Source organism: Rissa tridactyla, chromosome 3, assembly GCF_028500815.1.
Source record: "Rissa tridactyla isolate bRisTri1 chromosome 3, bRisTri1.patW.cur.20221130, whole genome shotgun sequence".
NCBI lineage: Eukaryota > Metazoa > Chordata > Aves > Charadriiformes > Laridae > Rissa > Rissa tridactyla.
In genome coordinates this window covers 118,930,275-118,952,142 of record NC_071468.1, presented here as the reverse complement: position 1 = coordinate 118,952,142, position 21,868 = coordinate 118,930,275, and the positions used below count along the sequence as shown (strand labels likewise).

At 38.6% G+C, this 21,868-nt stretch overlaps 1 protein-coding gene across 4 annotated transcripts in view; it reads left to right on the top strand.

Annotated features, from left to right (window-relative positions):
• The window catches only part of ATAD2B (ATPase family AAA domain containing 2B), an 82,366-nt gene that overhangs the window by 37,364 nt on the left and 23,134 nt on the right, over positions 1 to 21,868 (top strand). For 3 of the 4 annotated variants that reach the window (XM_054194427.1, XM_054194429.1, XM_054194430.1), the window contains 8 exons: positions 1,786 to 2,097; positions 6,655 to 6,787; positions 8,729 to 8,915; positions 9,583 to 9,768; positions 10,438 to 10,573; positions 10,888 to 11,084; positions 13,556 to 13,715; positions 18,340 to 18,462. In XM_054194427.1, the coding sequence (XP_054050402.1) occupies positions 1,786 to 2,097; positions 6,655 to 6,787; positions 8,729 to 8,915; positions 9,583 to 9,768; positions 10,438 to 10,573; positions 10,888 to 11,084; positions 13,556 to 13,715; positions 18,340 to 18,462 (1,434 nt within the window). The remainder of the gene's footprint in view (positions 1 to 1,785; positions 2,098 to 6,654; positions 6,788 to 8,728; positions 8,916 to 9,582; positions 9,769 to 10,437; positions 10,574 to 10,887; positions 11,085 to 13,555; positions 13,716 to 18,339; positions 18,463 to 21,868) is intronic. The other variant, XM_054194428.1, reaches the window with a different exon arrangement.

Sequence of the window (21,868 nt, the reverse complement as noted above, 5' to 3'; positions counted from 1 at the left end):
GGTTCGATTTCATGAGGGGGGTTAGTTAAAAAAAAAAAACAAAACCTTAGTGCTGAAAATGCTTAATTGCCTACTGACTAATATAGTGGATGTATTTGAACATATTTCAAATGTCACGTGTATTTATTTCAAGGTAACTTGCGAATGTGAATTGCTACATACTTTTTAGGTAACAGTCACAGCGTGTGCTTGTCGAGTTTACACTATGATTGTACTAACCTTTTTATAAAAATGGAAAGCTCAGTTTAAAAGTTTCAGAAGGAGTCTGATATTTATGGTGATCTTCTATCTGGGTTTTGTTTTGCTTTTTAAAAATTATTTTCAAGTAGATAGGAGAAACTTCGGTGGAATTTGAAGTCTCAGTCAATTTAAGTCATCTTTATAGCTGAAAAGTTTGTATCTCTTATTATTGTCCACCAAATTTATATCTCTGAAAGATGGGGATGGAAATGAAATCTTCTGTATTAATTGTTTCCTTTTTTTAATTTTCAACATTGTTGATGGAATCAGCTTTGTTGCTTGTTGCTGTATGGATCTTGTAAAAATGTACGTGGCAGCAGCACTGAAAGAACAGCAGGGGATAAAGAGAGAAACGAGGCGGGCTTCAGTTTTGGGACGTGGTGCTGCCAAAAGACCAATACAAAAATAGCATAGAAAAAGTGCAAAAAGGTGTAAGACCTGGCAGGGAGGAGGAAGTCTAGTTAAAAAAAAAAAAGATTGATCGAGAATAATTTACTAAAGAATTGATTAATTAGCTTCTATAAACACTTTGTTGCAAGACCATGAACTTTTATGTGGCGATACCTCAGTGCAACCCATTTTCCTATAGTGGCTATAGTTCTCTGAAAGAGTTTTCCTGCTGGAATAATGTTTTACGTTTTTTGAAAGATGGAGCTATGGTGCTGCAAAATCCAGTGGCATATTAATGTCTCTTGCTGAGAGATATGGAAAAATTTGAAATCTAATTTCTAGCCCTGGGGAAGGCTCCCAAACCGTTAGTACTGCAAAAGACACAGAGGTATTAAGTCTTTCAGTATTTCATAATTATCAGATCTGTATTTTTCAGTAATGATGATTAAGCAATTATAGGTAGCCACCTGTAGATATTTAAAAGCTGATGTGAATTAAAATTCTAATGCTTTTTAATAGTTGTTCTACTCTTTCGATTATATTAGTAAAACTGTGAAACTCTAAAAAGTCTGAATCATTTTTCTTGATAGTAAAAGTTCATGTTTTTCCAAGAGTCCACAGTATGCTTTTTTTAACAAGAGATTTCATCTCTTGCATATTCTACTCATGAAACATTTTTCTTTATACTCCTCATTTTCTCAGTCTGTAAAAGTTTAAAGTCATTGATGTTCATGCAGTATAACAAACCGCTTTGCTGTTAAAAAATACATTTGTGTAGAGATATTGAAGTAAAAAAGGAGGAGGGGGGCTATCCCGTTAGAATTGCACACGTGCTTCAGACAATATTAAGGAAAAAGAAAGAGCGATGACAGACCTATAACCCTGGGCTGAAAATACACTGTATATCACACTGTATAGTGAAAATGTAGGTTGCTTTAACCTCAATGTGGAATTCATTTCTTACTATATTTCAATATACCTGTACATAATTTCTCGGTACACAGCACTGTCACTGGATTATGACCTGGTACCTTTCGGTAGATTCTTTCTGGACTTTGACAATTAAGTATTACTAATTGTTTTAGGCATGTTTGAAATACATGTAGCACAGCAATGCTATTTCATGGAAGATCTTTTTGTTTTTGTGTGCACTAGGGTACTGTGGAGCTGACATAAAAGCACTTTGCACTGAGGCTGCCTTGATTGCCCTGAGACGACGCTATCCCCAGATTTATGTGAGCAGTCAGAAACTACAGCTTGACGTTTCTTCAGTAGTTCTCAGTGCACAGGATTTTTACCATGCAATGCAGAATATTGTGCCTGCTTCCCAACGTGCTGTGACATCTTCAGGACATGCGTTATCTCCTGTGATCAGACCACTGTTGGAACGTACCTTCACTAACCTTCTTGAGGTTTTACACAAAGTGTTTCCTCACGCTGAATTTAGCCAGGGTGACAAAAGTGAAGGTATGTGGGTTGAAGGTTTGGATTTTTTTGCAAATGCTGTTTCAGTTTGGAAGTATTTCAACTGCTGGCCTTAAACCTGATGTGTGTTTGGTTCAGTGTTACGTTAGAACGTAAATGCAGTTTCCTTGGATGTTGCTTAACTATTTTTGCTGATTGCAAGTTGCTGTGGAGTTTAATAAACTGACCTATGTAGACCAAGATCCCGTAGGTGTGAGTGCCATCAGAGAAAAAAGACCCCCAAGTAATTTACATTTCAAATACAAGAAATAATGGGGCATAATCATACAGTGGAACAAAAGAAAAGAGTGAAAGCTGTTGCTCAGCATGTTAGGGCCTGAAATGGGTGCTCCTGTCCTGAGTGTCATTTACCTGTCCCCAGTCCTTTGCTTGTTGATGGTGCAGAAGCAGCCAGCGAAGGGGTGCTAAGGGGAGCTTGCAGCTCAGCCGGTGAGACTGGTTACCCAAGATACCTGAGCCTGTGTAATGGTCTCTACTGGTTACCGAGAAAGTCCTGTGGCTTCTCTCCCCTTGAACTGGCCTGACATGCATCTGGTCCTCCGAGTTGATTCTGCTGGCTTAGCAAGTGGAGAACTATTTGCTGATTTGTCAAGTTAGCTTTTTGCCAAAGTAGTGAGTAAAACCAACTCACTAAGGGGTCAGATGAACACCAGAACCCTGCTGCAATGGGAGCAACGGGAGTGCATTGAGGAAGCGGGGAATAAGAAGGAATGCGACTGTTTTGTCTGGCAGTGAGTCAGTAGGTTCTGGTTTTTTTTTTTTTACCCAGCTGTTCTCTGAGACATACTTTAATAGCTATTTCATGGAAGTTAAATATTGAACAAGATATCTTGATTTTGATACCTACTTATTCTGGCATACTACTTTCTACTGTTCTTATCTGGGCTGCCCCCCTGGCCCGTGTAAACTGTACTTGTGGTTGTGTGTGTTTAACTTGAAAATAACCCAGTCATAAAGCAAATCTGTGACAGCCATGACTTTCTTTTCATTCCTCTTCCAGAGCATGCTTTCAGACTGCAGCCCAGGCAGCTTAAGCCGATCCTTGTGCTGGCTCCTGCAGTTCCCCCAGCCCAGCTGTGCATTTTTGCTCCATCCCTTAGACTTACTTTAGGACGTCAGGCCCTTTGTTAAAACATTTTAGCCAGAAAACTCATCCAAAAATGACGTATTTTTGTCAGGTTAGTTTTCTGCTGACTGTGGGATAGCTGGAGGTTTTAACAAGTGTTGGAGTTGGCACGAGATGGGGCCTGGGAGCATGTGGTGGTGGGTAGGGGGAGTGGGCTGGCTTGCAGCTGCAGTTAGATCATATTCAGCTCCCTCGATCGTATTAGGTTCTCGTAACCAAAGTTGTTTAAGATGCTTAAGTCTCTCTGTATACTGTTAACCTGTTGGTAATCCCAATTTGGAGATTGTCATTATTGTTGAAGAATTGAATTAGGTATCTTCTCTGTCTTTGTTGTAAAGTTCTAGTTCAGAATATTTTCTGTGGTAACATTCTTTACATTCCTATTTATTACCGCTCATTATTGCTAACGAAGTGAGTTTGTAAGCATCCATTGAATTAAGTAGTAGTTTTACTAGATAATTCTGCTGCTCTGGCTACTTTAAAATGTTTGTAGGTAATCGATTTTGAAGATGTAAGAACTAAGATTTCTTTTGAAGTTTCCTCTGTACCTGAGTTTTTCTTCTTACCTCCTTAAACCTAAGAAAATATCGAATAATAAACTTAATCTGTCTTGAAAACAGCAAAATCCACTTTCACGTAGAGTGATTTTGAGTGTAAATGTAGATTACATGCTTCAGTGTTTCTTGAATTCAGAGCCAGATGCTTACTGGTGTAACTACAATCTGCAAATCTAGTTTTCTACCTGTCTGTGCAGTTCAGTAATGATTTCTGTTTCTTGTAATTCCATGAATCAGATATTCAAGCAAAGAATGTCACAGAGGCTTGATGCTTGAGATTAAAAGATGGACTGCCTCATTTAATAATTGTAGAATCATAGAATGGTTTAAGTTGGAAGGGACCTTAAAGATCATCTAACTCCAACCCCCCTGCCCTGGGCAGGGACACCTCCCACTAGACCAGGCTGCTCAAAGCCCCATCCAGCCTGGCCTTGAACACCTCCAGGGATGGGGCATCCACAGCTTCTCTGGGCAACCTGTGCCAGTGTCTCGCCACCCTCATAGTGAAAAATTTCTTCCTGATGCCTAATCTAAATCTATCCTCTTCCAATTTGAAGCCATTATATATTTTAGGAAGCAAAAGCTGTGTCCAGTGCGTGGACATTGGACTTTACCCCATGGTCTACATTTGGTATAACGGAAATTCTGCCTGTGTCGGGACTGCAGTGAGCCAGGAGTTAGGAGGCCTGTCTGTGTCCAGTTGATTTGAAGGCCTCTATCCTTGCCCAGAGCTAAATGTCGGGCAGCTTCTGTCCTGCTTTTTCTGTCTGTGGACTAGCTTTTGGCCACCAATTGGGGTCTGCAAGCCTTTTTCATCTTTGTCCCCTGAGGAATGATTGTCAGATGTGTGACTGCATCATGCCTTGCCAAGGGATGTGACATGTTCTCATCCCATACCAGCAAAATATTATTCCTGCCCAGCCTAGTCTGAATCCAGTTTCTTACATCACACAGCCAACTAATGAAGGGAACCTTTGTTGTCTCTTCACAATTTTTCCTGGGCACATATGTCTAGATGCATGGCCCTTAAATGGCATCTCCGTCCAACACATAATGTTGCCTTGAAGTTGATTCCTTTGTCCCATGGTGGTGGTTTGATCAGTGTAGGAGGACCTGTGCCATGGCTTCATGTAAATCAGGCAAATCCTGCAGTGGGTCATTTATTTGAGAAGTAACCCTTAGATATCTCTGTATTTCACACTTTTATTTCACAGCAGTCCATTTTTCTAAGTGGCTGTGGCCAAATTTTTACACTGAAAGGGTTAACAAGCATTGGAACAGGCTGCCCAGGGAAGTGGTTGAGGCACCATCCCTAGAGGTATTTAAAAGACGGGTAGACATAATGCTTAGAGATATGGTTTAGTGATGGTTTTTCATAGAATTATAGAATCATTTAGGTTGGAAAAGACCCTTGAGATCATCGAGTGCAACCATCAACTCCACTCTACAAAGTTCTCCCTTACACCATATCCCTTAACACTACATCTAAACGAGTCTTAAACACGTCCAGGGATGGTGACTCCACCACCTCCCTGGGCAGCCTATTCCAGTGTCTGACCACTCTTTCTGTGAAGAATTTTTTCCTGATGTCCAGCCTAAACCTACCCTTGCTGCAGCTTGAACCCATTCCCTCTTGTTCTATCGCTAATTACCTGTGAGAAGAGACCAGCACCAACCTCTCTGCCGTGTCCTTTCAGGTAGTTGTAGAGTTTTTGTCAGAGTTAGGTTGATGGTTGGACGAGATGATCTGAAAGGTCCCTTCCAACCCAGGTGATTCTATGATTCTGTACTGTTAGGATGCCCGGTGGTTACCCTCTGCAGCAGTGTGCTGCAGTGACTCCGGGCTGCTCTCGGAAATGCTGCCCATCCATGCCCATTTTGTTCCTCAGGAGACCTGGCTTCTGTCTAGCTGAGTGGCTGTGACCATTTCCATCCCATTGTTGCAGAGGGATTTCTCTTTGGGAATGGGAATGGGAATGAGTGGCTTGCGTAGGGTAACATCAACTATACTCTTTTCCTGGGGCAAATAAAGATCTTGTAGCAGTTTATTTCCCGTTATCAAATCGCAGCAGTCTACTCTCAATCCCGTTGCAGCTCTGGTAGCTAATTTAGCTGTACCTGATTTTCACCTGTCAACTGGCTGTTTTGGTTTAATGCCATATTTATATTTGTTGCAATTGTTTGTCCCTGCAGTCTGTCTTTTCAACGCAATCAGTCTTTTAGCTCTTTGTTTCTGAAAGTTTATACAGAAAGTACTTCAGTTCATTATGCTACTGTATTAGCAAAGGAATTAAAATAGATTAAGGTATAGTACATGAACATAGAATAAATTGAACTGATTTTGATAAAAAGATTTGATATTCTCTGGCAGGTTATCAGAGGGTGGAAAACAATTTTTCATAAACATAGGTCTAGGTAGTCATGCTGAGAATAATGTGGAAAGAAGTGTAGCCGTAAAAAATTTGGGCACTTCGAACAAATAAATAAAAAAATTCTGTATAGTCTGAGGAATTACAGATTTTATAACTTTATCCTTGAAAAACCTTTAGCTGTGAAATAAAACCAAAGGAAGCATTTCATAACAAGTTAAACATTTGTCGTATTCGTGAACTTGTTCTGCTTGATGGTTTAAAAAAATAAGTTTGAATTATGATTAGGCTTCTACAATATTTAATTTGTTTTGGTTTTTGAAGCAATGAGTACTTATTATTCTGTGTTCTGATATTTAGACATTTTTAAGTCATTTCTTCTACATTTGAAAAATGTGTTATTTACATGAAGAAAATTGCAATGTCTTGTTTGTTGTGCGTGTACTTAGAAGTGGTAAGATTCTAATTAATATATTTCTTGGAACAGATGTACCAAGTCTAATATTAGATGATAGTGAAGATGAGAATGCTTCATCAATTTTTGAGACAAGCTGTCACTCAGGATCACCAAAGAAACAGTCATCAGCTGCTATACATAAACCCTACCTTCATTTTACAATGTGAGTGTTTATCTAAATGCATACAACCAGATAAAGAAATCAATGAAATTCTTACATCAGGAGAGGTAATAAAGGTGATCTTTTGCTTTGCGATGGGAATGGTGTTCTGTAATAGAAACATGTAAGTGCATGGAGAAGAGTTGTAGGTATGTGAATGGTCTTAGGAGAGGCCGCATCCTCGACACAGTAATCGGGAATATTTTGCAACAGACAAGTGTATCTTAGAAGTAAGGATGTTAACAGCAATTTGTAATTGTAACGAGGCATTTTGATTTGAAAGATTAAGAGCTGGGAAGAGAGGTATGTAGGAGTATTTTGGAGAGATTGTTTGCTTTTTCTTGTTCTAAAGTATTGTTGAGCTTCAGCGTATGCAGCTGTTTGGATGCACCATATCATGAATGCATTCAGCATTTCTAACGTCTTTTTTTCATTGTTTCTTATAGAAAGTTTTGGGAAATGGGCATTTAGAAAGTGTGTGTGACATTTGGATGAGTCTTTCCTGTATTAATTGAACTGGCTACAGTAATTAACAACAATAAGCTAACATTTCTTTGTTTTGTATTAACAATTCGTAACTCTTTGTTTCAGACTACTTTATGTGATGGGTTCTGCAGGGAATTTGCTAAATAAAGAAAATGAAATTAGGAAAACTGTTCAGGAGTAGAGCCATCTTGTGGAAAACTGCTAAAATTTTTGTGCTAAAAAGTGATGCTAGAGCAGCATTTACAGAAATCTAAGCTTAAAAATAAGGATTTAAGTTCAAATATTTTGAGGTACATAGTCAAGTATTTTAATGTCAAATTTCAGCTGTTGTTGTGAGGACAGGCGGGGGAACCCAAAACCAAAATGACAATATATTATTTGTGTGGATGTGTGTCTATATAAAATAATCTTGAAGAGCATGTTTATTTTTGTAAATTATGTAAGCCTCGCTGAATCTATCTTGCTGAGCATTTTTGGTTGCTGTCTGTGTGTGTAACCTCCACCACCAGAACTGAAAAGCCAAAGGTCAGCAATGTTCATAGCTGTTACAAATATTTAACCTGAAATAAAACCAGCCAGTCTTGTTTCACTGCCTGAGCTGATTGATGTGCAGATAAAAATGCCTTAATGAGAGAAAATGTAGATTAATTAAAAAAATTTCTTGTTTCATAATAAATTTTTCTATAAATGGAAAAGATCTTTATTGGAAGGACCTAATGTTTCGCTCTTCACGTCTCACGTGTCCCCAAAACAGGGCAAAATCTCCCAAAACAAACTAATACAAAACCCCCGAAATCCTTATATGAACTCCTTAGGATTTCTTCTCAACAACAAAAACAAAAAATAGGTTTACCTTTGCAGTTCTTCCTTTAAAACATGTATTCTGTCTGGAAATCTACCGAATAGAAGTGTATGAATATGCTAGACTAGAAGATGAATAGTGATTTTATTCAATCCTACTTCAGATCCTATTTCTTGAACAAACAAAGTATTGAAATGTTAGGTGGTTCTTGGAAATCTTGGGTAACAATTTAAGGGATGAATGGATTGACCTGGGATTCCTGAAGCTACTGAAGAGATGTTTTGGTGGTTAGGACTGAATTAGACAGGATTAAATAGATATATTCACTGGAAGTCCAGTAAGTCTTTTTATATGAGCAAGGAATGGGTTTTAAATAAACTGGTTATAATCAAAGTTTTCATGAATTTAATATATGTATAGCTTTGCACAGATGGGTTTGAATTAACTTGTTTTGACATCAAAGAACAGACAAAGTTCGAGTTCTTGAGACTTGGCGTTAGTGTTGAAGTATACTAGAGTTGAATCTTTTAAGGCTGTTGTAGGAAACTCTTACCCATTACTGAAGGCCTTTTGGATTCTAAAAAAAATTTTGTATATATATCCGTCCATTGACAACATGAGCATGTTAATTGTGTTTTGTAACTGTTTTGCTGCAGGTCAGCTTATCACCAGCCAACCTCTTACAGACCAAGATTACTGCTATCTGGAGAGAGAGGTTCGGGTCAGACTTCGCACCTTGCTCCAGCACTATTGCACACTCTCGAAAAATTCTCCGTACACAGGCTAGATTTGCCAGCACTTTATTCAGTCAGTGCCAAAACGCCTGAAGAGTCGTGTGCACAGGTGACATTTCAGATTCTCTTGTAATGAGTAAATTATGTTATTCTGGAACAGATGAGTTGCATCAGTATAAAGGCAGCTAACTGGAATGTAACTTTAAAAGCCAGGTTTTCATAGGCTCCGTCTGTTTTCATGTTTAAAAGAACGGAGTCTCTAGAGTGTGATTGAGATCTCTCTGCTGACTAGTGAGAGTAATTACATTTTTAACTTGCCCCCTCAGTCACATACCTAATGTCAAGTAAGAGATTAGTCTGGTTCCTGCTTTTCATTTTATTAGCTTGTGTATGAATTGGTGTGCTGTGGTTCTGGGTTCGATTACTCAGTTTCAAATGTTTTAGGTTTCAAAACAGTTTGTGGTGGATTTTGCATGGATTGCAGACTAGTTTAATTTTCATCTTGATTGTTCAGTCTTAGTGAGTTTTTAAAACACAGATGACAAGTAGTTGTTTTGTAGTCTCCCTGGCACATAGACATAAAATAATTGAATTGCAGATAACAGTCACAAGCAGTTGTTTAGAAAGCCTTTATCATTAGATAATTTTGTTTTACTGGAACATTTGTATATAAAATACCACTAACTTGAGTCATTTCCTGTTCTGCAAGAACTTTATTGCTCACAAGTGATAATAATTAGGTTCTTAGTTTAAATACCACTGTTTCTTTTAATTAGATCTTTCGCGAAGCTCGAAGAACAGTACCAAGTATTGTTTACATGCCTCATATTGGTGATTGGTGGGAAGCTGTCAGTGAAACTGTGAGAGCTACTTTTCTAACCTTGCTGCAAGATATACCATCTTTCTCCCCTATATTTCTACTGTCTACCTCTGAGTCCATGTATAGCGAATTGCCTGAAGAGGTGAGCTCACTGCGGAAGGAGGCGTTGTTAGGGAGCTGTGTGCTCTTCGGAATGTTTTGAATTGCGTAAAAACATTCTGGTTTGCACTGGTTTTCTAACTTAATTTAAAATATGTCACACTGAAAATGTAATAGTAATTAAATGATAGTAATTTTCTTTAACGAGGGATGTACGTCCATGTTACCGATTTTCATAATCTCCATGCTGCTTTGCTGAGAAGACAGAATTGTTCATTTTGTCAGTTGTTCATTTTGACAATTACTCCAGTGTAATTTAATGCAGATTTAGTCTAAAGGCTTAACCTTTAGCTTTACATCCTCTGAGGTTCAGGATGGGGGGAGGGAGTTCCTATTTTTTTCCTCAACATTTTCTTTGACTTTTTATTATTTTTTTTTTTTTTTAAACATGGCCTTTCTCTTCTTTTCACTGCAGAGGTGGCCACTGTTAGGGTCATGGGATGCTGCAAGTTTAGTTACTACAGAAAATTCAGTGAGAATTAGAAGTATTTGTTTTCCCTAGGCTGCGTACACAGCTTCGGGTAAAGTTTACGGTCTTCCCTCCTGTGGCTAATTTTGAAAAGTTTGTGACTAGTGTTTTAATATGGTCATTAATCATGTATATTTCAGTGAGTGCTCAATTTTCTTATGGCTGCCTTTTTTTTCTATTTAGGTGAAATGTATTTTCAGAATCCAGTATGAAGAGGTTTTTTATATTCAAAGACCAAGTGAAGAAGACAGATTGCGATTTTTCAAAGGTTTAATTCTTGATGAGGCAGCAATGCCCCCACCAAGAAGGAAACAGGCTGGTAAACTAAGTTACAGTAAAACCAATAATAATGTGATCTGAATGTTTTCTTTTGTGATACTTTCCTTTTTCAAAAGGTGTGGGTAAATGACAGTTAGTGTAATTAACGTTTGACAGTGTTAATCAATGCCCAGAATAATTTTTGTGCATTACAGTTAGCAGTTTTGGAAATTGGAGAGCTGGGGGGTTAAGGATGCAGCGATGGGTAGATCGATGAGGCAGATTAAATATATAATGAAATTTGGAGTGGCCTAATCCCAAGAGCTGCTGAGTTGTTAATATTTCCATTGTCTGACTTCTTGTTTTTTTCCCTAGCTCTTCGTGCTCTGGAAGTTCTTCCTCTTGCACTGCCATGTCCAGCCCGTGAGCTGTCAGAAGCAGAAAAACAGCGAATGGAGGACCAGGAAGAGAACACATTGAGAGAGCTGCGGTTGTTTCTCAGGGATGTTACCAAGAGGCTGGCCACAGACAAACGCTTTAACATCTTCAGCAAACCGGTGGATATTGAAGAGGTCTTGTTTCAGTAATGTGCAAACAATGAAGTTGAAACTATAAGAAAAAGAATATAAATTTTAAAAAGGAAATGGATATGTTAATCAGAAAAACAGATGTGTTTTCCATGATTTTTCCAATCTAAAATGCTGACGTTTAGCTGGTGCGATAATCGCAGCCTCGTGATCTGTGATGCAAGGAGTTGGAGCACATTCTTTGGCTGTACCGGTGACCTGTTGAAAAACCTTGTGCATTCCTGTCAATTTTATAACCGAAACCAGCATTTAAAAATACCATCACTCCTATCCCTACCAGTGCTCTTGAAATATTTCAAACCATAAATATAATTCTTTAATAAAAGCTTTTACAACATAGTAATCATAGACATGATAATATTGGGAAAGTGATCTGTGTTCTGTAATGTATTCAGCATTAATAGTATTGTTGAATAATTTCAGCAGTAATGCTTGTGGATGCCATTAATCACAGATGGTAGCACATTATAAGGCATTAACTGGTCGATTATGGAGTGTGCACACCGAACTGATGAGACAGTTCGATCTGCAAATCTATTTTTGGGTGCTACTATATGAAAAGGATTGTGTTCGATCTGACTTTGAGATCAGATGCTGGCCCACTGCAAGCTTTGCAAGCTTGCTAATTTAAAAAAAAACTTAATTGCTTCTGAAGAGAAGAAAATGAATGGCTAAGAGATGAATATGGGACGTTAAAAGTACAGCATTGAAAAAAGCAAACTTGTGGTGTAGATTCCATACAGGATAGAACAGGCGTCTTTTGCGGGCCCATGCAATCCTCTTAATTTGACCTTGCCATAGTGGTCTGTAGCTGTCTGTTTCTGAAAGACTGACGAGAGCTCTTTAATGTGGCAGCTCACCGTGTGACCGTGGTCTGAGCGCTAACTTTGATTTTTTTATTATGAAGCTGCTTGGAATGTCCATTATTGTAGGAAACTCTTCATACTCATAGTAAAGGCGGTTTCTTTCCCCAAAGAACTTGCGGTCTAAAGGGCACGTAAAGTAAGAACAAATTGCTGTCCTTGTTTTGTAGATGGAGAGAATCGAAATGTGAATTTGTTATTTAAAGACTTGCCAAAACCCCTGCAAATATATCACATCACTAGAAATTAAATGTAATCCTTTTCGTTCCACCTGGTGCATTTGAGCCCAGGACTATCCTTTTCTACGAGGGCCTGTCTGCTTGACTTTATTAGATAATGTGTTACGTTTGTTCCACTCCTACTTGTGTTGCAGAGGATGCTGCTATGTGATAAGTCAACGATTTTCCTGACTAATTCAGCAGCAATGAAAAGGAAGCCCGTGGCTTGGCTTTCTGATCACTGAACCAATTATCATCATGTTTCCATAAAGGGAGACAAAAAGAGACTTTCTGCTATTTTCCTTTTTCGTCATAAATTTCAATGTGTATATTTAAGGATTTAGGTGACAGACTGCTGTCCACTGAAGTAATGCATTAATGTTAGTTTATGTTGTAATATATTTTTGTATGAATGTCTGCAGATGCTTTATAAAAAAAAAAAAAAAATTCTTGCAGAGCCGTTATGGCTTGATCTGAATATGTATTTAACTCTCTAGTATTTTGGCAGCGACTGTCGTATGTGGGCAATATCAAAAGAAAAAACACAATACTGTTTCTGAGGCTGCCAGTATTTTTAATTGATCGTAATCTTAATCACATTGAAACATTCAAGTATAGGGTTTTTTGCCTTGAAGTAAATAAAAAATTAATAGATTTTTTTGCTGAACTTTGTTACAGCAGCTGTGCTGATGCATTTGACTATTAAGCTTGAGCCCCTTATGGTACCATTAATTACATTAAATACTTTTAGTGTACCCTAGTGGATGCTAAATCTCCAGTTACAAGCCAGGCTCATAGTGAACTCTGACACAGGGCTTTCTCTTTAGCTTGTCCTTCTGTACAGTCACTCTAATGTCTTCAGTCAATAAAACCTGAATTTTTTTTTTGCTGAACAAGTGATTGAAAGAACTATTCAATAGAAGATATTTAAAAGCTGATAATTTGACCGTTGAATTTAATGAGAATTTTACCTGCAAGGTGAACAAAATATAGCTTCCCTAGTTTTTCCTGGGGTTTTGAATTAGGCTGGTTGTTTTTGCTTTTCTAACACAAGACAGTGCTGTAACGCTATACCAAAAAAATTAAATCTGTCTAGATAAAATAAAATATACATTTATGTTAAAACGTTTTGCCTCAAAAATACCATTACATTAATTTTGAAAGATAAATTGGCAAGCTACTGAAGGAAAAGTAGCTTTGGAAGTACTATGGTTTTATTTAGTCAGATAAAACTTCTGTTTTCAACATAAATTTGTTAGTTAAGGTATTGGAGTTAAGCATGTGGAATAAGTAAGACTATCACGATGTGAAATTGTCAATGTTCAAATGGAATGCATATGGTCCCGTGTCATTTCTGTATGCCATCTGTTTATAGGTTTCAGATTACCTTGAAGTTATCAAAGAGCCAATGGACCTGTCAACAGTAATAACCAAAATTGATAAACACAACTACTTAACAGCCAAGGACTTCCTAACAGATATTGACCTGATCTGCAGCAATGCATTGGAGTACAATCCAGACAAAGATCCTGGAGGTAAGGACCTGCTTCGCTTTGGCCTACCTAAAGCCGAAAGCCTGGTATTTAATCACGTATTTGGTTACTCTTCAGGCGTTTAAATAAACTGCATGCTCTGTGATAATTAGGATAAGCAAGTCCTAAGGGTCTGTGCTTTCAGTATTCTGAGGCATGTGGTGCACTGGGGGATATTGCAAGAGCGGGAGAACTACAGCATTCAGAGTTGTTTTCTAATAAATCAGGTTTTGTAGTTCCTTTTCGAATTCGATAGCTCCTTTTCAGTGAATAGACTTTGTATACGCAACAAAACCCCAACGTAATTTGGAGAGCTCCGTAGAGAATCCTGTACACAATCTGGCAGTGGCCTGCTTTATTTCCACATTAGCTTAGAACATGAAATTCATCCACAGAAATTAAGAACTATGCGTTTGTGGATAGAAACGGAACAGGATAAATCACCGGGCAAGGAAGTCAGTTGCAGCTGATTAGGGAAGATTAGAAGGTATTGTCTTGACAAAGTGTGATGGGATGCTTTCAATTAAAATGGAATTTGTAGATTGAAGTGTATGTAAAAGCTGTTCACGCTGCAAACTCAGGAAAGAACATCTTGTGTGCTCTTCGGTGGGGCTGCCTTACAGTGTACATTGCCAAAAGCAAGCCTTTCCATTGGCAGCTTCATCAATAAAACAACAACAAAGCACCCTTTTAATGTAGTTGTATTTAATATAAGTGATACTTGGAAATCTGGGTCTGTCTGCAAGTGTAGTCCTATGCGTTAAAAAGTTTTTTATTAGATCTTGTGAAATCATTTTACCAGGTTAAAGCCTGATTTTTCTACATTTTTCTTACTTCTCAAATTTTTGTTTTTGTGAGGCTTTTGCAAAGGTCTGATGTGTGGACTAGATACAGTATAGTCTGGTCAAAGTCACGCTTGTTTCAAATTGCCTTTTGAACACAGTGCTGGTTCATATCTGTAGAAGATAAACTTTATTTCTTCAATTTATGATGCATTTTGTTTTACAACAACTCAAAAAAAATCCAGGCAGCGACATTGGTAATATACAGCAAAAGGTTTTCTGTGTTCTTGATAACACGCTTTCACAGAATCACAGAATGGTTCGTGTTGGAAGGGACCTTAAAGATCATCCAGTTCCAACCCCCCTGCCATGGGCAGGGACACCTCCCACTAGACCAGGCTGCTCAAAGCCCCATCCAGCCTGGCCTTGAACACTTCCAGGGATGGGGTATCCACAGCTTCTCTGGGCAACCTGTTCTGGTGCCTCACCACCCTCACAGTAAAGAATTTCTTCCTGATATCCAATCTAAATCTACCCTCTTTCAGTTTGAGGCAGTTACCCCGTGTCCTACCATAACACTCCCTGATAAAGAGTCCCCCCCCATCCTTCCTGTAGGCCCCCTTTAGGTATGGGAAGGCTGCTTTTGAGGACTTCTAATGTGTAATTGATGTGAACTAATCAAAGCCTTGATGGGCACTTGAGATTCTGAGTGTCTCTGAAGAGCAGAGTGCCCTGGTGGCCAAGAAGGCCAACAGCATCCTGGCCTGTATCAGGAACAGTGGCCAGCGGGACTAAGGCAGTGATCGTCCCCCTGGACTTGGCACAGGTGAGGCCCCACCTCAAGTGCTGTGTCCGGTTTTGGGCCCCTCACCACAAAAAAGACATTGAGGTGCTGGAGTGTGTCCAGAGGAGGGCAACGGAGCTGGTGAGGGGTCTGGAGCACAAGTCTTGTGAGGAGCGGCTGAGGGAGCTGGGGGTGTTCAGCCTGGAGAAGAGGAGGCTGAGGGGAGACCTTCTCGCTCTCTACAACTGCCTGAAAGGAGAGGGTAGAGAGGTGGGGGTCGGTCTCTTCTCCCAAGTAATGAACGGGTGATAGGACAGGAGGAAATGGCCTCAAGTTGCACCAGGGGAGATTTGAATAATAGGAAAATTTTCTTCGCCGAAAAGGTTGTCAAGCGTTGGAACAGGCTGCCCGGGGAAATGGTGGAGTCACCATCCCTGGAGGTATTTAAAAGAAGAGTAGATGTGGTGCTGGGAGAAATGGTTTAGTGGTGGTTTTGTCAGTGTTAGGTTGATGGTCAGACTCGATGATCTGAAAGGTCCCTTCCAACCCAGACAATTCTATGATTCTATAAGAGCACCTGTTGAGAAGATGTGGACTACGAGACATACCTCCTGCATGCGACTGGTGTATATTTGTGACTTGGTGATGGGCTTTGGGAAAAATTGGTATTAATATACACCCTTTGTTCCCATTTTTAGGCCCTGAAGATCTGTGTGCTTGCCTCTTTAATTCTAGGAAATGTAGTCTGAAGAGGGTTTTTTTAAGTTTTATTGCAGGTGTTACGGGACTACAGGCTTGTAAGGTCAGATCTGCTCTGGATCAGAAACAACACAGGTCGCAGGTTCAGTGTGTCAGAAACACAGTTTGGAGAACGTTTAGTGGCAGAAGCTTTCACTGAGATTGTCCAAAGAGAAAGAGTCTTAAGAAATACATTTAGGGAACCGTAATAGGGTTATTTTGGTTTTCCTTGCCATCAGGACTGAGCTGGGAGAAATGGATCTGACTATTTCTAGGTTAAGTTTTGGATTGGAGTTTCTCATCACCAAGTAGGTAATGAAAGATAGGTCTGTCCTCTGCGTTGTCAACAATTGGTGATATATTGCTCTTCTGGCATGAAAAATTTCTTGAGCTGTTGTATAAATACACTGCTGAAACAGCACATCATGTCTATTCTGAGTAAGCATTACATGCGTTCAGATGCGTTAACTGAATATTAACCTATAAACGTTCACATTCTTAAAAGCTGGGCATATATGCTTGCCTCTGCTTTGTGCTTGAATTTGCAGAGGAATCATACTATACCTGCTTCTGTCCTGTTGTTCAGTTGTAAAAGGAATTGGAGCACCAGACTAGCTGGCTTCATATGCAGTACAGATATTCAAAACTGGCTTCTTCGCTTTTTGGGTATTTTTTTCCCTTGTACTTTGATATAAAAATTCAGATAGGTTATACAGTAAAATAGTGTGAGGTGGGTTTTTTTTTTTTTTGACTTTCCCTCCATTGTTTGACCAGGAAATGTTCTTTAAAGGCAACATAACCATTGTGTGTTAGACATAATAGTATTTGCCTCTTTGAAGCACTGTCTGTGGGGAAAGTCTTGCCCATCTCAGGATACGAGGAAAGTAGTAGTTCAATCAAATATTCTTGATTTGATTTTTCTTTTCTTTTTTTTTTCTCCCCTTTTTCTTTCTTTTGTGAGGGCATCCTAAACTTTATTATCTGACCAACTTTTTAAAGTCTAATATTGTAAAATTGCACCTGCAAAGAATGCAGTGTGTTTTTTGTGATCGTAAACCGTAATGCTTCACGAATATATGTGGATAAAAACTTCTAGTTTCCAGTTGATTTAAGTGGCGGTAGATTTCCCCAGAAAACATATGTAGGGCTCATTTGAGCTGGATACTGGATATTCTTTTTCACTCAGCAGTTTTTCCAGCTGTAAAATTTGCTGTGTCTAGAATTATAAACCTTGTTTAATAAATGTTTGCTGATACTCTTAATTGTTGTCTTTAGTGATTATTAAAACAGATTAAATCTGCTAATTGTATAATATGTTGTAGACATTAATGTTGATGTTTCCTGTTGAAGTACCTCCATCAACTGGAAAAAGTAATTCAGTATGGATGAATTGACAAATTAAATATGTTTGTACTAAAAGCAAACAATGAGTGTTGTAGGTTTGATTGAAAAGCAACATTCTAGATGGCAATTTTCTCCACATATAGGTTTACTTAGTAAGTTACAATTACTTTTCAAATTTCAACAGTGTGGGAATAATTTCTTTTGTGTGTTTCAAAGGTATGGGAACCGGTTTTCTGTGAAAAAATGTATTTTAATGAGTCGCATTTAGGCTTCCAGTGTGGGCAATATTTTTTTTGCCCTGTTCCCCAGATAGAGATGAAAACGTAGCAAACTTGAGGCTTGTTTCTTGCCAGTTTTTCTGAATGGATTAAAATGAGAAGTAGCTGTTCAATATAAGCAATAAAGTAATCTGTTTTAGCACAATTTTGAATTTTCTAGCAGTTGTTAAATGAAAATTAAGCAGCGATTTAAGGAGGAAGAGTATAAGCAAGCCAGGTCTGCCTTACAGATTCAGGAGATGTCCAGTATGATTTTGCAGGCAATCTAACTGTATGAATGTTCCTAGACCCCAGTGGGTAAATTAATTCCTGGACAAGTCTCTTGTTACTTTTGGGAGTCTCTGCACTGTAGTGTGTTATACTGTAGAAACTGGTATACCTGCTGGTTCTTGCAAGTTTCTAAGGATTGCAACTTGTTTTAGTTGTGTTCATCATTTATTGTTTGCATTTCTATATAAATGTCACGATTGATTAAAGTAATGATTTGTACTTCTGAAAACTTCTATGTCTCTTAAATAGCTGGGTTGTGATTTTGGAGCATGCTGTGAAGTTGATCCATCTAAGTTTTCAAACACTTATAGTATTTCCCACTTACTTCTGTCTATATCAGTGTTGTAATATACAATACAGAACAACATAGACATGGTAAAGAATTTACATAATTGTGATGAAGTTAACAAGTGTGCTGTCCTGTTTTCTAGATAAAATAATTAGACATAGAGCTTGTACTTTGAAGGACACTGCTCATGCTATCATCGCTGCTGAACTGGATCCAGAATTTAATAAGATGTGTGAAGAAATCAAGGAAGCGAGAAGAAAAAGAGGTATATTTAATTTCATTTATCGTAACACAACACATATGGGATAGAAAGCCGAATTTACAAATGTCCATATAAAATTTAAATTTAAGATGAAATATGGAATGCTAAGGCAGTGCATTCTAAAGGGTGACTGATCTTGAAACTTGTCTACTTTTTCCAACTATGTGAGCTGGTCTGATAAGGCACCATCCTTTACAAAAGAAGGTTGCATTGCCTATTGGTACAAAAAGTCTTGTAGAACATGTTGAAAGGATGAATGCTGGGATTTCTATAATAACTGAAGACATGGTGAAACCAGAGCTGTATTCTAAAAATGGCGTGTAATGCAGTGTAATAACACTTATGGTTAGGAAGTGTGGCATTCAGAACTGGATTTTCAGTTCACCCTGGCATGTGCACAAGTGTACTTTTGGTGATAATCACTTGATTTTTTGGATTAAGAAACAACTGTTGCCACCCACATTGAGGGGAGGATTGACAGTCTAATGGGCCAGAATCAGGAAATGTAGCCTGCTCCACTGGAGGACATCACTGACTTAGTTTTTGTTTAAATTAGTGCAGTTGTTTCCAACTTGTAGTCCATAGACCTCCAAGTCTGTGGGAAGCTTCTGAAGTGACCACAAAAGGTAATCAAAAGCCCAAACATATTCCCACTTGATCTCTGTTTACATGAAAAATTCTGTACCTCCATGGAAAATATTTCAAGTTCTGAAAATTGAAAAAGGTTGAAAATCACTGGACTATAACATTAGAAAATTTCATGCTGATTTAGGGATTACTGAGTTCAATAATTCTAGCTCTGCCTTGGCAAGTTGTTTCCTGCTTTGACTCTTGCTTTCTTAAAAAAATGCATTATTTGATTTCTAGGTTGAATTTGTCTGGTCTTAACTTATAGCTGCTGGTTCTTGAAATACTTCTATCAGTAGATTGAAGACCCTTTATTAATAAATTTCTTTGAACTATGCAAGTATCTGTAGGCTTTCTCTTCTTCAGGTTTAAATGGATACAGTTCCTTTTATTTTCCCATTCTGTCATGCATTTTTTGTCTAATTCTGTACAAGCTTACAGTGTGTGTCTTGAATTGTGGATAAGAGAACCAATTGTAATTCACCGTGGTTGTAAAATAGAACTAATATAATGCCTTCATTTCTCCTCTGTATTTTTCTATTAGAAGTATGAGAATATTCACAATTCTGGCGTTAGTGTCACGCTGAGAGCTATGCTCAGTTAATTATCCTTTATGAGTCCCCCATGATTGTTAAAGGTTATTGCTTCCGAGGTTAAAGTAACTGTTTGTAAGAGTTTTTTGTTACAGAGAGTGACTATACGGCTTCTAAGTCCCTCCTTGCAAGTCTTGCAAGAGCTAACTGGAACGCTGCCCTTCTCTTTGTGGCAGTGACCAAGTAATATATATTTCTGGGGGCAAAACCTGAAGACCCTCTTGAAAGAGGAGGGTCTTCAGAAGTTCATAATTAAGGCTGATGGTGTCATATCATGTTATATCAGAAGCTGAGATACTATTAGTGTCAGATGCTAGTTAGTGGACCTTCAGATATAGGTAGGTAACTAGCAGTACCAGTTCTTTGAGCGACAACAGCTCACGTGCAACAACGGACAGGTTTTCATGCATTCTGTGCATTGGCATGGCAACCGTTACAGTGTCAGGGACCATGTTTCAAAGATGCTCATGCTTTTGGACCACATTGTGGTGGTTTCAGGAACAAATGAGCTCTGCAGTTGGTCCAGCTGCAGAGTGTGGAAGGCTAAGATCACTTACTGTATTAGCAAGGACAGAAGATTTGGAATGCATGGAAGAAGCTGTATTAGATTAACTGATTACAAATGAAGAAAAATGTATCAGGCTCTTGAAGTCTGAGGAAAGCTCATGCTGTCAGGCAAGCACAAGAGATTGTCCTATCCCTGAATCAAAGTTGTGTCAAGATTGTGATGTAGAACATCAAGAAGATGGCACTTCAGGCATGTAGTCTTGGCACTGGTCATTGTAGTGGATGGAAGGGATGTGAATGCTGATCAGCCTTGCCATTACTGTCATTTTGCCCCAGAGAATATGCTCAGCAAGACAGCAGATCAGCAAAATCATGGTGCATCTGCTGGCCCAGACTTTGACATGTACCCTGTTTTGGAACAATTTGGACAAGGGAGGACAAAGGCACATACTTGCATTTTCTTCTTTTGATCGGATGTCCACGAGGTTATTTAAGGGATTTCTGGTTTCTTCTTTGGATTGATTACCAGATGGTCAGGTATAGAAGTGATTCACATATCCTCCTTCTTCCCCTCTGCTTTATAATAGGAGTATATATTGAAATAATGGAATGTTTCAACGAGGAAATTCTTGAGGAAAACTGTGTAAGCACTGTAAACTATGCCTTTTGCTGTCCAGAAGCTTTGTGCAACTGGTCACCTGAATGCAAGAGTGGTTGCTTATACCAGGCTGTTGACTGAGTGGAGCTACGCGATGAAATCATGCTGAATTGGGCAGCCAGCCTTGTTGCTTGACCAGTGTATGAGACGAAGTGGTGGGGAATGGAACCCCTAAGTGTACTTCTTTTTAATATCAACAAGAGATGTCCAAGAAGGGCCTTAAATGAATGTTGAGACTGAAGTCACAATGAGTGTGCTTCATCGTTTGATGCACAACAGGCTTTTGTTCAGCTTAAAGTACTCTAAGCTTCTTTTTTCATTGTCCTTTAAAAGTGCTGGAGTAGCATATGCAAAGTCTGGTGGGGAAAAAAACCCACTTGGTGTCCACATTTCTCTGTGTATATGTCTGAACTCAGCTTGATACAGGATCTTACCTTCAAGCCTTACCAGAGTTAAAATTCTTAGCTTGCCAACAGGACTCTCTTGAAAGAAGGGTAATAATGCAAACAGTGAACTATAGGAAAAAAAGTCCAGGTTTATCATATGAATCTACTAGCAGTTCTTGGACTGACTATAAAACTTGTTATTAATACCTTCTCAGGAGAGGTCAAGGTAATGTTGCAGTCACAGGTTGAGTCAGAGTGGGTGGCTGTGGCTATCAGAAAGGAAATTTGTCTTCTGACAAAAAGAACATGCCCCTCACTCGGTTAGATCTTGGCCAACAATTTCTTGGCTACGTTTGGAAAGACTTCAACATTCAACATGAAATTCAGATGGAATCGAACAAGCTGATCTGCAAGAGTCTTCTAATAGATTCTCTGGAAATACGATCAAGTGGTTCTGTCTGGAATCACAGAGAAGGCAAATGACACGTACTGTAGGCTTTTTAATCTTTACTCAGTTGAAAAGCCATTGATTTTCTGAATTGTGCCATGTATTAGCTCTTAATTTATTTCCAGGATACCAAAGATGAGGGTTAAGGCTAAAAAGCTCTATATCCATTTTCTTCAAGCTTCTCTTGGCA